At 52.5% G+C, this 16,133-nt stretch overlaps 1 protein-coding gene across 1 annotated transcript; it reads left to right on the top strand.

Moving 5' to 3' along the window:
- Window positions 1-306: 306 nt before the first annotated feature.
- Traf1 (TNF receptor associated factor 1) lies at window positions 307-15,623 on the top strand. The gene is made up of 8 exons (XM_057755395.1): window positions 307-318; window positions 1,366-1,560; window positions 3,181-3,265; window positions 10,009-10,074; window positions 10,537-10,947; window positions 12,167-12,344; window positions 13,600-13,748; window positions 14,796-15,623. Exons 2-8 carry the CDS (start codon window positions 1,421-1,423, stop codon window positions 15,012-15,014), a joined length of 1,248 nt encoding a protein of 415 aa, XP_057611378.1. The 5' UTR covers window positions 307-318; window positions 1,366-1,420; the 3' UTR covers window positions 15,015-15,623.
- The last annotated feature ends 510 nt before the right edge of the window (window positions 15,624-16,133 follow it).

The following is a 16,133-nucleotide window of genomic DNA, read 5'->3' as shown; positions in this document are numbered from 1 at the left end:
TCTGGCAGGATTTCAGACTGGAGCTCAATGCTGCTTGTGTGTCCTTTGCATTTGTTGTACTGAGTACCCCACATGTGCAGTCATTGCGGGAGTCAGCTAGCAACGTGACCCCACCAGATGCAATCTGGGTCTCCGTTTCCTAGTTTCCTCGTGGGAGGAGCGCTCGCCCCGCCCCTGGCCAGCCTCAGGAACCAGCCCAGCCCTACCCACTCACTCAGGCCCTGCTTCCCTCGGCATCTACCCGCTATCCTGGTTCTTAGCACGGAGGACGCTCCCGCTCGCTCGCATCGCCGGATGAGAGAAGGCGGCGGTGCGCAGGTTGGTTGCCAGGCACCCGCAGATCCACCCCCCCCGCCCCCCAAGTGCTGCGAACGTCAGGAGGACGTTGGTTCGCGCTGAAGAACCCTCCAGGGTCCTACATCCCTCGCCCTTCCCAAGCGGTGCCCTGGTCCCTTGTCACCGCAGCTCTGCGCTCAGCTCTGATCTCGTCCTGACATGGACTTGGCAGGTCGATAGTCATCTGCTGGAAGAAATGGGGTCGGGAGGGCAGGGGGCCACAGGCAGGCGGCCCGACAGCATGCCCCAGGCTATGGGTGACAGCTGCGCCATGGGATCCCAATATGGGCACTGTCACCCCGACGGTCCAGGAGAAGTGGGTGTGGCCCAAGTATGACTTCCTGAGTTGGGCTTGGGAAGAGGGCTCTGCAGGGTCTGCGGTGCCAATGTCTTGGACTTCAAGGGAGGGGAGGTCCCTGCTCCTCTGTCACCATCATGACTGATGCACAATGCCCCAGGCAGGGTAGGGTCATCAGAGGCCTTCCTGCTACCTTTGGTGGCCTTAGTCATAGACTCCACAGTCTTAGTCTTAGAGACCACGTGTTCAATCCATTTTTTCAAGATAGGGTAACCAAGTGACAGTGTGAGAAAGTGGCATTTCCCCAAGGCCGCCCAGATACCCTAGAGGACCAAGAACTTGAATTTTGGACCTGCTTTCACGACCCTTGGGGTTTCCATCAGAAAGCTGAGCCTCACTGTTCTAGAGAATTCTACATGGCTCAGAGTCCCGGCAGGGGGGCGAGGGGGGGGTGTTGGCAGGCAACCTGTGGTTCTCAGGCAGGGAACCATGACTCTGGAGAACCACAGCATCGCTTTCTTCCTGTGACTGTCGCTTGCTTGTTCTCACTCTGAAAAATGTCTGGACACTCCTAAAGGTTTCAGTCTCTGTCCAGGGGCTTTTTCTAACCACAAAGGGTAATCCCTACTCCATCCCTACTGTGACTCAGCTGTGACGTCTACCACACAGCCAGAGGAGAAGATAAAGTCACAGGAAGGGTGGCCCAGGCTAGAACCCACCTCTCTCTACAGGCTCCATAAGGCCTCCGCTCTCCTTGACAGACCCTCCCTGGTCTGAAACCTCAAGATGGCCTCCAGCTCAGCAAGCGACCCCCGCCCAGCTCCTGATGAAAATGAGTTTCCATTTGGTTGCCCCCCAGCTGCCTCCCAGGACCCCTCAGAGCCCAGGGCTCTCTGCTGCACCACCTGTCTCTCTGAGAAACTGAGGTGAGGGGGTCAAAGAGCCAAGGGCCGGTGGGAAGAATGTCCAGGGAGGGACCCTGATGGGAGGCGAGACTGAAGAGATCGGCTGGCTGTGGACAGGCAACCTCACCCATTGAGCTTCTAGTTCCACGCTCTGTTCTTCCGTACATCGCCCCCTGGCCCGAGACAGGTGTGTCAGTAGCCACAGACAGCTGTCTGTCCATCATTATTGAGGTGGAACTTTAAGCACCTCTCGGCCACTTCCTAGTATGTGGCCTGGTTTGAACCTCGGGTCTCCGAACCCTGACTTCTTGCCCGTGGAGCTACTTTCTGTCTCAGAACTATTACAAGGCTCCATCAGTAATATTCCCCAACCTCTCACAGTAATGAACAGAAGCCCTCTTGGCAAATACCATACTGCAATAAAACACCCTTTTGTTTTTTTAAACCCAGTTAATGGGGGCAAACATGCAATAGGGTGTATGTTTATGCTTAAAGTGTAAATATCCAGGATGTGCTGCATCGATAGCAGCGATGACACCCTGCCTCGGCCATCGCTGTGCACCAAGTGCTCCATCCCTGTGTCTTCCGTCAGCCTGCCCATCAGTCACTACCCTATGTGGAGCTGGGAACTGCAAAGCCCCCAGAGACAAAGTCACTTACCACCTGTGGGTTTTCTGGTAAAGATCCCATAAAGGGCCGTGGGCCACAGGCATGACCTTTTCTTCGGGACCTTACAGCTTGCCAATGTGGGGGAAACTGAATCAGTCAAACGAGAAGTTCAAATTCGGTGACTAAGGGGCGAGGCAGGAACCCGGCGGGAGGCTGTAGAGGGCAGGAGGCTGTAGCAGTGGAAAGGCTGTGGGGGTGGAGGTCCCAACTGACTGGGCTTCCTGGCCAGCTGATGCTCTGGGCTCACCTCCTCCCCCACCCCCTTAAACCCGGCAGAGGAGGGAGCAGAAGCCGGCTGGAGAGTGCAGGTCCCAGCCAGAGGTGCCTCTGCCCTGCTCTGCCTTGACTTGCGCTCCCGTGGCCCATCCAAGGCTGCATTTTCTGGCCTCATTTTCCTCACCCAGAAACGGGCCAGCAGCACCCACTCTGGGTCAGAACCACTGGTGCAGGTGCCCCACGCTGTGCCCGTTCCAGAGAGACGGTCCCCGAGACGCTTTCTTGCTCTAATAGGCCGTGATCAGCTGCCACGGCCAAGAAATAAGAGACCAGAACCACACACACGGCACTGAGAAGAACAAATGGAGTTCCACACCACAACTTCTTGCCTAGACCTTGAGATTGGAAGTGTTTGGGTTTCTGCAAGTCAGTGCATGGGATAATTCTCCCTGTAGAGACCCTGTAACCAGGCACTGGGGTGGGTATTTCTACAGAGAGACATCCACAATCCCACTACCTGGGTGAGGAAAGGTACCACCAGGTCAAAGCAGGTGGGGATGCAGGGGCAACTCACTGCAAGCTTCAGGAAACAGTGGGTGCCTGCGGCACGGAAGCTTTGACGGTGGGGCTCCAGGATGGTGGAATTACTACAAGGGGCAAAGTCTGGGCTTTGAAGTCTGTCAGGAAGGTGGCAAATGATGGACAGCAAGGGCCAGCGAGGTGTGGTAATTGAGAATCTTGTTCATGTTTCCCCAGAGATGGTGAAGATCTGATCTGTCCCAAATGCAGAGCAGAAAACCTCCAACTTGTGAGCCCAGGAAGCCTTCTGACTCAGGAGAAGGTATGTCAGCATCTGACCATCTCTGGGGACTGATGGCTCAGTCTGTGAAGACCTAAATTTACTCACTAGAACCCACGTAATGAAAGCTGTGTGTGATGATACCTGCAATGCCAGCGCTGGGGAGGAGATGCGGGGACCCCTGGGACTCACTGGCCAGCTAGCCTAGCCTACAAAGTGAGTTCCCAGCTAACCAGAAACTTTGTCTCTAAAAGAAAGACGGGGGGGGGGGGGGTGGACGGCAGGAACGTGAGAAACTGCTCCAGAGGTTGCAGAGTGGGTAGTTGCCCATGTGGCCCATGACTTGCAGAAGCATCTCTGCTTTGTCTTGAGCCCACAATGAATTCACTTCCCCAGCAAGGCAGAGACAACAGCACATTGTCCTAAGCCACTTGGTAGGCTCTGATCTATTTAGAATTGGAACCCCCTTCTAGACCAGGAGTCCAAAAACTGGTTCCTGGACCAAACCCAGCCCGTCTCTTGGTTTTATACACAGCCCACAGGATAAGGAAGTTTTGTGTGTTTTAACTGATGGAAGAAACTGTATTTAGGAATTCAAAAGGACTCTATAGCATGCCAACTCTATGATCATAAAGCAAGTTCCACTAGTATCTAGCCACCCTCACTCTCCCTTATTGTCTGTGGCTGCTTCCTCCCTACAGTGGCAGAGCTGAGCACTTATAACAGAAATTTCAAAACCCCAAAGTTTATCCTCCAGCCCCTTACTTGGGAACTTCAGCCAGAGAGATATCATTTTCTATTCAAGCCAAGCTCCACATCCAGGAGTAAGAAACACCTTCGGACCTTTGGAAGGGGCCAGAGAGACATGCTTATGCAACAGCCTTGAAATCTAGTCCAGACCTTCCCACCAAGATAAAAAGACCTTCATAGGGTACCTGTGTAGCCCAGAGGTCTCCAGGTCCCACCAACTGCTGACGAAAAGTATAGAAATGTATTTGGTGTTATAAGTTAAATTATCTCAGCTTAGAGAGTCAATCTAAAGAGTGTGGACTTCCTTTATGTCACGGCATGAAGGTAGATAAGAATTTTGGGTAAACCTTTTACCAGATACAGAACAAGGACAGCAATCTTTATGTTAATCTCACAATTAAGATCCCGAACAATCTTGTGTGAGTTCCAAAGTCCAACCATGTAGCAGTCGCTGCATAACACCTGACTTCTTGGATGACGGGTGAGGAAGACACACTGGGACTTCAATGCCAGAGCCCCTCAGTGGCCAGGATCTCAGTTTGGTCATCCTCTCTGTCCCCACAGTGAGACAAACGAAGCTGCTTTTGGCCAAAGCTCCCTCCAGCAGTGAACAGTGGCCCACAGGTCCAGACCTCGGTGTACAGGAGTGGATTTATTTCTGTCAGTGTTTGGCTGGAAGCAAACTTGTTTTCAGACCCTGTTTCTCCTTTGGTAAAATGCAGATGCTAAGTTGGCTCTTCCCAGGATCTACGACATTTGAGTGGTGGGTCAACAGCTGCCAAGGCCCCCCTCCCTCCCTCCCTCCCATTGGCCCAGATGCAGAAGGGGCTCCACACCTGTTCCCCCTTCCTTTGCACCAGTCTCTGTCATTCAGAGTGTGGGGACTTCCTACCCTGCCCACAGCTGACTGAAGGGCTTTCCCTTCCATTTTTGGCAGCCTCCCCCTCCTGTGGGCCCTCAGAGAATAATAATAATAGCGGTCAAGTTAATTTCCAGGGAAGAACTTCTTAGCCTCCCTGTCTGACTGTCTCTGACCTGCTTCACAGACACCTTACCGTGGCCTCTGGGCCTGACGTGTGCAGCTCAGGAAAGGGGCTCTGTGCTTTCCAGCTTGCTTTCTTCTTTCCCCTTAGCAAAATTAAAACACAGCTCTTGTATACATGTAGGTAGCATGGGTGAGACACACTTTAATGTCACTTCATCTAGCATCTTTAGTTTCTTTGCATCTTTGTCAAGATAAACCCTATACACACGGAAGGCTTGGGTGAAAGGAGTGTCTGGAGCCGAGCCGGCAGTGATGTGTAGGTAAAGCCTTTATGTCCGTCTGTAAGCGACATGAATAGGAAGGCCTTGTGTCTGGCTTTCAGAGAAATGTAGCAGCAAAGCCCTTGCTATGTTTGGGTTAATCAGGAGAGGCTGAGAAATTGTTCTGAGACTGTTTAACCCTTGAGGAACTGTTTTTCTAGAGAGTCTCACTCGGTGTGTGTGAGAGCTATTGACCTTGGTCCTAAGACACTCCTGGCAGGCACAGAGCTCTTCCTTTTGCTTATGGCCATAATGAAAAGGGGCTGAGATTGTTGTGGGCTATCTGCTCTCATGGGCAGCAAGAGCAAGAAGTCTTTGGTTGTTGGAATCTTTCCCAGCTCCTATTAACCTTGTACATGTTTGAATAAAGTAACTGGAGTGAGCAAGCTGGGTGTCGGTCTTTTCCAAGAAGGCTGAACCCACTGCTCCTTTGGAAAGTTTAAAACTTAACATCTTGGAGAGCTTCTCTCTCTACTGCAGCACGATGACCCAACATCAAACAATATTATCCCATATTTTCCCCTGCCCCAGACTCTAAAGACTTGAGGGACTTCCAGGGCTCAGCCAGAGCACAGATTGAAATTTGCTTCTTTAGACGAACAAAGTAAGGAACCAGAGAGATGGCTCAGTGGTGAAGAACACTGCCTGTATGGACCACAGGGGAGTTACATGGGGACTCCTCTGATCCGGCCCCTGACGGGAATGTGGGGACTTTTAACCTGAGGAAAGTGACTAAGCCAGGCCTTTGCAGATGGTAACTCCCACCTTTTTGTCTGCATGTCTGAGGGAACCTAGGAGACAGAAGCTGGGCAAAGAGGCCAGACTGGAGAGCAGCTGAGCTCAGCCCAAGGTGCCCATCTCACAAACCCTGCTGCTATCCTCCCCTGAGTCTGTAATAGATCATCATCGCCTTACATAGGGCCACAGAAGCATCAGCTAGTTACCAACATAGCAAGCAAACATGAGAAGGTCAGTGATAACATAGAGAGGCTACTCTTGTCTGGAATGACCTTCCTGAACAATTGACAATAGGGTAGAGGACAAACCAGGAGCTGGGGGTAGGGAAGGGCTGGGCAGATGAGAGTTTTTGCTGTGAAAGCATGAGGACCCATGTTCAAATCCCCAGAACCTCTGCTAAAAAGGGGGGGCCAGACTTGGCCATGCATACTTGTAACACCAGCCATGTGAGGGGTGGAGACAGAAAGATTTCTGGAGCTTGTTGTTCACCAGCCTAGCTCTAGGTTCAGTGAGAGACCCTGTCTCAAGGGACAAAGTCTCAAGGTGGAAAGCAATGAGAGTGATAGTGCAGGGTATCTGATGTGGGTGCAAGCACACACACACACACACAGATGCACAAACACACATGCACACATACACGCACATACACACATATACACACATGCATGTACACACAGATACACATGATGCGCATATACACACATACACATGACGCGCGCGCACATATACACGTGTGCATACACACATACACACATGTATATACACATAAACACATACACATACACACACATATACACACAGCACACATACATATACACACACATACGCATGGTACACACACACATATACACACACATGTGCGCACACACACATATACATACACACACAAACAAAACAAACCAGGAACTAGGAAATAACATTTGATTATGTTTGCTGAGACCCCAAAAAGGGAATTCTGCTTCTCTCACATTCTTCCCTCTGAGGTCCAGTCAGAAAGATTGGTTTGTGGCTCATGATAATGCCATGGTCTTCTCTAGAACCCCAAATAACAGGAACTTAAGCAGTCTTGTGTAACTTCCAGTGTGTGCATGTAGTGGGCTCCTGCCACCTGGGGTTGTCTTTTCAAAGCAGGGAACTCGCGGCACTGTAACATGACCCCTCCACATGCCATGGCTTCTGGCCACCATGGTGACTTCTTCCATTATTTGGCTGAACCCAAGTGGGCTTCCTTCAAGGAAGGCCAGTCAGCCTTCTGTTCCCAGGGTCCTGGTGTGTGGGAAAGCACTAATCATGTGTCCCCCGTGTCTGTGCTCTCTGAAGTGCACTAACCAGTGTGACTCCCCATCTTTACACTCCTAAATGTGACATGTGCTCTCTGAAGTGTGTGTCTCCCATCTTTACCCTCTTAAATATGACATGTGCTCCTAGAAGTGCACTAACCAGTGTGAACTCTCCACTTTTACACTCCTAAATGTGACAGTTTGCATCTATAATCTGAGCCCTCCAACAACATCCTGTTAGTACCCTTGATTTATTAATAGTTAATATATGAAGGCCGAGGGCAAAGGAAGTGCTGGTAGCTGACCCTAAATCGATGGCAGAGCCAGGCTCCAACCTGTGCTCCTAGACTGGTAGTATTTGCTCCGTTTCAATGTCAAGTGGAAAATCAGCTCCCAAATGGTTTATACATGACCTCTGCACCTGGCAGGAGCAGTCAGACTCTGTAGGCACGAAGGCAAGGTAGGGCGAGCACCCTAGATTACCTGGGTGAGCACAACATACCACAGGATCCTTGTGAGGAGACAAGCATCCCTGGGGGGTGGGGGATGTTGACTTGGATGATGCAGAGAGGACCCTCAGGCCAGGAGCTGCAGGCAGCTCGAAGAGGAGCAAGCTGCTGCCAGCACCCTCACGGTAGGACTGTGAGATTATAAGTTGTGTTGTGTTAAACCACTTAGTGTTGTCACAGCTACAAGGGGTTAGCGATGAGCACGTATGTGTATCACCTCGTGTTCTTACAACAGCTAGCGGGTGGATTAGCGTTAGTCATTTTGCAGATGGCGAAACTAAACCTAGGAGGACTTAGTAACTCTCCCAGTGCCATGACACTATGACAGTGTATCCACACAGAGCGCCTCCTGGAGCCCACACCCGAGTCCATGGTAAGGAGTGGGTGATGGGTGACCAGAACTGGCATCCTGACTAACCCTAGGGCTTCAGAAGACCACTTGAGTTACCCCTGCCCATCTTTCAGCATTCAGTGCCAGTCGCAGTAAACTCCTCTGCATGCCTCATCATTAGGACCAGCCAGACATCCACACAGCCCACAGCAGGCTGTCCTGCCCGCAGGCCCTGCTTATCCACAGGTACATCCCACTGTGTGAGCAATGCCCGAATTCAAGTGTTAACTGTCCCACTTTCTTGTCCTTATCCCTCTGGGGACTATCGACTTCAAGCCACAAAGGATGGGGACCATAGGCATGGAATCTGACCAAGAGGGTCCTGGGTCAGAAATACCTGGCATCTGGTGCACCTGAGCCACATGCCATCACTAGTGACCTCTTGGAGAGGCTGTATTGAGGCCGATTCCCACAGCCAGGTTATCTCCCTGCTGGGACCCCTTTTGCCTGTCCCCATCAAACATCTGTTTCCTATTCTTGGTTGGGAACAGTCTGCCCTGTCGCAGAGGGCAGTGGGACAGGTGGGAGGCCCTTTGATAGGCCAGGCTCTGCATCCCAAACCAACTGTGTGAATGAGCTTTGAGAAAAATGAGCCTTGTGACTTAGTTTCTGCTCAGCCCTGAAGCCTCCCCTCCTTTTCTTTCATCCTAAACCCCTTGATTATTCTGTCCGAAAAAAAAAAAGTTCTCATGAAATGAAGACATCATTTACAGGTAAAAAAAAAAGTGCTCATTTTAGGTGTACAGTTTGCTAAAGTCCTGGTTAACGTACAAAATCAGGTGACTCCCCACTACCGAGATGGCACATGTCCTGCCCCACAGAGCTGGTCATTTCCTACCCACACAACCCACTCCAGACTGGTGACAGGCAGCAGCTGCCTCTCGGGACCATATTGCTCCCCTAAACTTTCTTCAGAAGGATGCCCTGGAGTACGTACCACCAAGTGGGCCACATTCCCAGCCCTATGAAAGCATTTTACAGAAAGCTGAGCCCTGCTTGCGTAAATCACTCATAACTTACAATCGGCCTGCAGATAACGCACATATTCCACTCCCAGGATGCATTCAGGGGAAGCAGAAACTCATGTCTACACAGAGATGTGTGTGCACATAAGGCCTGGGCTCGGTCCCCTGAATCTCATGAGCAATATTTGTGACATATGCTTATACTCAGCACTCAGGAATGGAGGCGGGAGAATCAGAACTTCAAGGCTGCCTGGGTGTAATGGCACATGCCTTTAGTCCCAGTGCTTGGGAGACAGGCAAGAAGATTTCTGTGAGTTTAGGGCTAGCCTGTTCTACATAGCAAGTTCCAGACCAGCCATGGCTACATAATGAGACACTGGATAAATAATAATGATAATAATAATAACAACTTCGGTAAGTTTTCCAGTGTGTCTTTACTATTTTGCTTTCATTGCTCCACATCCTTGCTGGGATGGCCTTACCATGCTAGTCCAGCTCTCCTGACACGTAGGAGCATCGCTCTTCTGTTGCAGTGACAGGCACGTTCCCCCTTCATGGAGCTCTTTTTGTGAAGTATCTCTGAAGAGCGGCAGTTCACTCCAGAGCTGTGCACACTCTCTCCCAACAGGATGGAATGAGCTGTTTCAAATGACAGCAGGGCTCCATCCTCTTTCTGTAGAACGATTACAGAAGGGCGAGACTCCAAAGGTGGAGCAGAAGGAACAGAGCGAGGAGAGTCACGAGCCTAGCCAGTTCTGGCCTTGTTGGCTCCTGTCACTTTAAGTGAGTCCTTGGGGTGGCCCCGGGTGTGCTTCCCAGCATCCAGTGACACCGTTATCATTTCCAGGTTCACCCTGAGGTGTCTGAGGCTGGAGTCATGTGTCCCTTTGCAGGTGTTGGCTGTTCCTTCAAGGTAAGTGACTGCATGTCAAATCTGTCCTTGGTCCCAGCCCCATCCCCCCTCCCAAAACACCAAGCTATTCCTCTGGTGTTTCATGCTAATGAGATGCCAAACAACAAATCCAGCTCTTAAGTCGTTGTACTATGGGAAGTTTTCCTTAATGCCTCACCTAAACTCTGGAGCATCCCTCAAGAGCTTAGTCCCCACACCTCTCTCCATGGTCCTGAATCATCTCTCTGCTCAAGGGCAGGGCAGAACGTTCACGCTAGAGACCTGGGTGTTAGCTGTGTGGGGGTCTCTAGGGGCTGTCTTCCTGTACGTGGCTTCATCCCCGCCCTTCCCCATAGAGACAGCCACTTCCCCTTTGCTGGGAGAATGTTCTGGCTCTGTTTGGTGGCCTTGGACGCCATGTCTCCTTGCTGGTCCCCTGGGTCTCCTTCCACTGTACATTTGCAACTCTCCCTCTCTCCTCAGGGGAGCCCACAATCCATGCAGGAGCACGAGGCCACCTCCCAGGCCTCCCACCTGCACCTGCTGCTGGGGGTCCTAAAAGAGTGGAAGTCCTTGTCAGGCTCCAACCTGGGCTCCACGCCCATGGCCCTGGAGCGGAACCTGTCAGAGCTGCAGCTTCAGGCGGCCGTGGAAGTGACTGGGGACCTGGAGGTTGACTGCTACAGGGCACCTTGCTGTGAAAGCCAGGATGAACAGGCCTTATGGCACCTCCTGAAAGAGAAACAGTTGGCTCAGCTGGAGGAGAAACTGCGTGTGTTTGAGAATATCGTGGCTGTCCTCAACAAGGAGGTGGAGGCTTCCCACCTAGCACTGGCCGCCTCCATCCACCAGAGCCAGCTGGACCGAGAGCACATCCTGAGCTTGGAGCAGAGGGTGAGTGAGATGGGCAAGTGCTCTTGACGTCAGCTCGGGGTGCCCCTATGCCCTCCAGCCTTCTAGTTATTCATCCTGCCCAAAGCTGTTGCTCCTTCCTAACCCAAATGTCCCCTCTATCCCAGCACCTATTGGGAAGACCCTAGTCTGAAGCTTGGGAAAAAGCCAATGCCATGCTGTCCGGTGCTTCAGGTCTTCTGGTTAGAATAGGCCTGGAACGCTCCCCCCTCCTCCGTTCCATTGCTGGGCAGTTCCACTGTTACACAGCCCCTCCTTTCGTAGAGCTGCTTTCCCAGTACTGGTCCTGGTTGTGATCTTTGGGGCCCACAGAGCAACAGGCTTGCCTGTCCCCACTCCTACTGTCCAGAGCAGTCAGTGCTCACAACCTAACAGATGATTTCCTTCAGTGCCCTCATCTGTTCTTCAGAGTATGGGGTGCCAGGATGTTCTCCTATGCTGCCTCAGTTTCTACAGACATCCCCATGCAGAGCGTAGTCCCAGACTGACCAGTCCGTAGTTCTGAGCCCACCTCCTCCATTCCGGGGGTCACACTACTCCTAATGGAGTCAGTCACCAGACTCATGTCACTCTTTTTAAAACAGCAACATTATTTCGCTGTGTCCCACTTAGCTGGGCCTGCTTTTAGTTCCGCCTCTACCACACCCGACCAGTTAGATCCGAGCCATTCACCTTCCATCTCCCAGCTAAGTTTATCCTTTCAGATGTCTCTGTGGAAACTCATTAGCAGAGGCAGGCACTGGGCTCCAATGGCCAGGCAGCTCTTCACCCCTGCTGTAAAGTAGGTTCCCCGGGGCAGCAAGGGTTCCCATTGCACCATCAGACTTCTGGCTCCACTCTTGGAGCTTAGTACTACGCAAGGTGTGGACATAGAAAGACAGGAGCCCGCCATGGGGAGGCAGCCTGGGCAGGAAGAGGAAGTCATTGTAAGAGTCGTGAAACACAGTGAGAGAGACTCACCAACTAGGACCGTGACTGGAGGCTTTACAGGAGGGGCTCTGTGAGCTGGGCTCCCACTGAATGATAGGAGCTGGCCAGGGGAACAAGAAGAGAAAGGGACGCCAAGCATGGGACAGGTGCGGGCACTAGGTGACACTCAGCCAGGGAAACCTCTCTGGGTTGATATATCCCTAGTCCCACTATCCCCTCCAGTCCCCCAAGCTGGGTGCTGGTACCCCTGGCTGACCAGCCTTCCCTGCAGGTGGTGGAGTTGCAACAGACCCTGGCCCAAAAGGATCAGGTCCTGGGCAAGCTGGAGCAGAGCCTGCGGCTCATGGAGGAGGCCTCCTTTGATGGCACTTTCCTGTGGAAGATCACCAATGTCACCAGACGGTGTCATGAGTCAGTGTGTGGCAGGACTATCAGCCTCTTCTCTCCAGGTAACTCCCTGTGGGCACAGAGACTGGTAGGAGAGACAGCATCCAGCGGGTCTGGGAGACAAGAAGCAAGAACAGCCATGCTAAGTCGGCCTGGAGTCCCTGCCAGTGATGGGGGAGACACAGACTGTGCTCTCTGAACCACGGCTCTGCCAGCACAGCCGCTGCCCTCTCTCCTTCCTGGATGTCAATTGCACTCTGCAAAGAGGCTATGGGATGAGAAGGGGGATAGGAGCCGAAACTCAACAGTCAGAGAGGTACAGCCTCTGGTGTCACTGCCCAGATGGCCATCTGCAGTAGGAGGCAGAGGACCCAGCCGGTCCCTGGGGAGCTGTGTGCCTGGGGAGATCCCGGGCATCAGAGGATTGGGTGATGCTTCCCTGTTTCAGGTCCCTTGCTGGACTTGACAGAGTAGTGACTTGACACTCTTGTTATTCACTAACTGGTAATCAAATGCACACGTGCATGCATGTGTGTGTATTCACATACAGATGGCATACATATAATATTTACATGCAGCACTGGATCTGTTTAACCACACCATCTTCCAGGACCAGGCCATTCCTGGATGTGACATCTGAGAGCCTTACCAAGTACTTGCCCTCCCAGTCTCATTTTATAGCAAATCACCTGAAGCAAGGAGGTGGGGTCCCCAGCAGGGGGTCTGCTTAGAGCCAGGTGCAGAGCTGTGCCCAAGGACGTACCATCAGGGAGAGAGCCACGGGGGCCCCCATGCTTGGTCACCGAGGATGGCTTGCCTCTTGGGGCCATTCCCAAGGGTTGATAGTAGAATCAAAAAGGGCCTTCTCACAGCAGCCTCCAGGGAGGACCCAACCTTTGGGCAGCCGAGAAAACCAGTGCCAAGATCTGGGAAGCCTGACTGGACCTTAACCCTAATTCTGCCCCAGCACATAAAACAACGCCCACCCACCTCCCTTTCTGGGCTCAATCTCTAGTGACTTGAGGGTTGGTTAAGATGGTAGATTCCACATGTAGCTTAAGACAAGCAGCATGGCACCACAGGGAAGTGGTAAAACCACAGATGCCAGATCACCCACTGAGCCAGAACCATCAAGTGGGAGCCTTCTCTGTGACCAGAAAGCCAGCTGCCAACCCCTAGGCTAGGCAACCTCCAAGAGCGTGGCCTTCATCGATACTCTCCTAGAGAAGAGAGCCAGGCCCCAAACCACACTGTGCTCAGTCCCTGCCTGCTGCACCCCATCTCCTCACCTGTGCTGACCCTGCCTCCGCCTTTCAGCTTTCTACACGGCCAAGTATGGTTACAAGTTGTGTCTGCGATTGTACCTGAATGGGGACGGCTCAGGCAAGAAGACCCACCTGTCCTTGTTCATCGTCATCATGAGAGGAGAGTATGATGCTCTACTGCCCTGGCCATTCCGGAACAAGGTACGGGCCCAGGAGAAGATGGGTTTGGGAAGGGCATGGTGACTTTAGCAATGCACCTGAGGTCTGGGCAGGTCTCCTGTGCTTACTGTATCAATTTCCTTATATAAAATGAAGCTGAGTGCAAATCCAGCAACCGAGGCTCCTGCCCACTGAGTAGAGCTTCGATGTCTGGAACAGAACTCTCTGGAGGAGCACTGGGATTTTTTAAAGCCCTCCCCAGGAATTCTAGTGCCAACAAGTTTAAGGGCAGCGTCAGCAAGGAGAAGCAGTGTGTTCCCTGGGGCACATTCAAGGGTTCCTGCCGGGGCAGAGCTTGTGTCATGCTAGGAGATCTGCTTCTCAGGGGCATTCAGGATCTGCCCTGGGTACACCAGAGCTCAGTGAAAGCCCCGTCCCCAGTCTGCTCTTGTTTTCTGCCTGGCAACAGAGGTCCCAACAGAAGTTGACACATCACCATGTAGGCACCTGTGCCCTGCATCCTTGTCAGGGCACCCTAGTCTCTGCAGCCAATTTAGTTATAGTAACAGAACCCCTGGGGAAATGGTGAATCCAGTTCTCAGAACCCACACCAAACACCAGGTGTGAGTACCTGCCATCCCAGTACTGGGAAGGAGGAGTTGTGAGGACCTCTGGGGCTTGCCATCCAGCCAGCAGAGCTTCACCAGTGATCTCCAAGTCTGAATAATAATAATAATAATAGCAATAGAGGAAGGCCTGTGATTTGCACACACACACACACACACACAGAGAGAGAGAGAGAGAGAGAGAGAGAGAGAGAATTCCCATTGGGTGAGACAGTGAAGGACAAAACCTGAAGCCGCCATAATACCAGATGTTCCTTCTGCCCCATGGGCCTCTCTCTAGTGCAGATGTCAGTCTTTTTCACCTCTGCTTCCTCTCCATATAGAACATGGTACCTCTTCTCTATGGTCAGAGGTACAGCCCACGCAGTGGGCATGGAGCCATCTGAGCCCAAACAACTGGGCTCCCATGAGAACCAATGCTATCCCCTAAGCCCTGAACCCTCCAGCTATCCCTACCCTGCAGGTCACCTTCATGCTACTCGACCAGAACAACCGTGAACACGCCATTGATGCCTTCAGGCCCGACCTGAGCTCGGCCTCCTTCCAGCGGCCGCAGAGTGAGACCAACGTGGCCAGTGGCTGCCCGCTCTTCTTCCCCCTCAGCAAGCTGCAGTCGCCCAAGCACGCCTACGTAAAAGATGACACAATGTTCCTCAAGTGCATTGTGGACACCAGTGCTTAGGGATGGGGCAAGTCTCCTGAGGGGCACCAACTCAGACTAGGGGACTTAGCTGGATAGGCCTCCAGGCCCTGCCCTTGGAGCCCACAGTGCAAGACAAGGATGGGCTGCAGCTGGCGTGACCAGAGTGCCACAACGGTTTGGTTGTGTCTACGGGGAGAGCAGGAGAACTGGAGCTGTGCCTGCAGAGACACAGTGGAGAAGGCAAAAGTGCTCTCTTCACACAGACTACATAACGCCAGGAGGCAGGCACACCCGCAGGCTGGCACACCAGGAGACCGGCACACCAGGAGGCTGGCACACCAGGAGACTGGCACACAAGGAGACCGGCACACAAGCAGACTAGCATGCCAGCAGACCAGCATGCCAGCAGGTCCTGAATGTTGAGACCACCTTAAGACTGGCCTGAGGCATGGATGTTGAGCCAAGGCTGTGGGGCCTAAGCAGAGGAGCACTCCCACTGGAAAGGTCTCTGTAGTGGAAACTGGAAACACGTCCAGTCTCTCTGTCCAGACTCAGATCTAGGACCACGGGCAGAAGGGTCAGACGCTAGTGTGAATTTGACCTGCCCGGGGCTGGGTTCCTATGTTAACAGATAAATCCGGAAGCTGTACCAGGAAAGGCTTGCTGGTTGGGTTCGAAGACCTTTGATGTTTTTATAGACGAAACAAATAATAACAAGCTCCCTGTCCCTGGTGAGGCTACCCCCACAGAGGACTCTGGAGAAATACCCAGGAGCCTCATATCCTTCCAGATCCCCACTCTCCTAACCTTGCAGCCCAGGTTCCCGACAGACAGGAGCACACCCAGGTCACATAAAGATCTTGCCATGCATATCGGGGCTGGTGTCCAAGACACGGCGTCTCCACGGCTGCTCACAGAGTGCCCAGCCAAAGTGGGACTGCTACACTCCTGGGGACCACTGTTCCTCCATTCATGCATCTTCCTGCCAGAAAGAATCCTCGGCATTCCTTCCCTCCCTTCTTCCTGTACCCCCTCCTGCCCCCTCTCGAAAGTCTCCAGTAGCCCACAATGGTTTCACACTCACTCTATGGTCAAGGATAGTGTCGAATTCCTGCTTCTCCTGCCTGCAGCCCCCAAGTGCTGGGATTGTCGGTGTGT

Source organism: Chionomys nivalis, chromosome 22 (genome assembly GCF_950005125.1).
Source record: "Chionomys nivalis chromosome 22, mChiNiv1.1, whole genome shotgun sequence".
Lineage (NCBI taxonomy): Eukaryota > Metazoa > Chordata > Mammalia > Rodentia > Cricetidae > Chionomys > Chionomys nivalis.
Note: the sequence above shows the minus strand (reverse complement) of the source record. Positions and strands in the feature narration are given on the sequence as shown.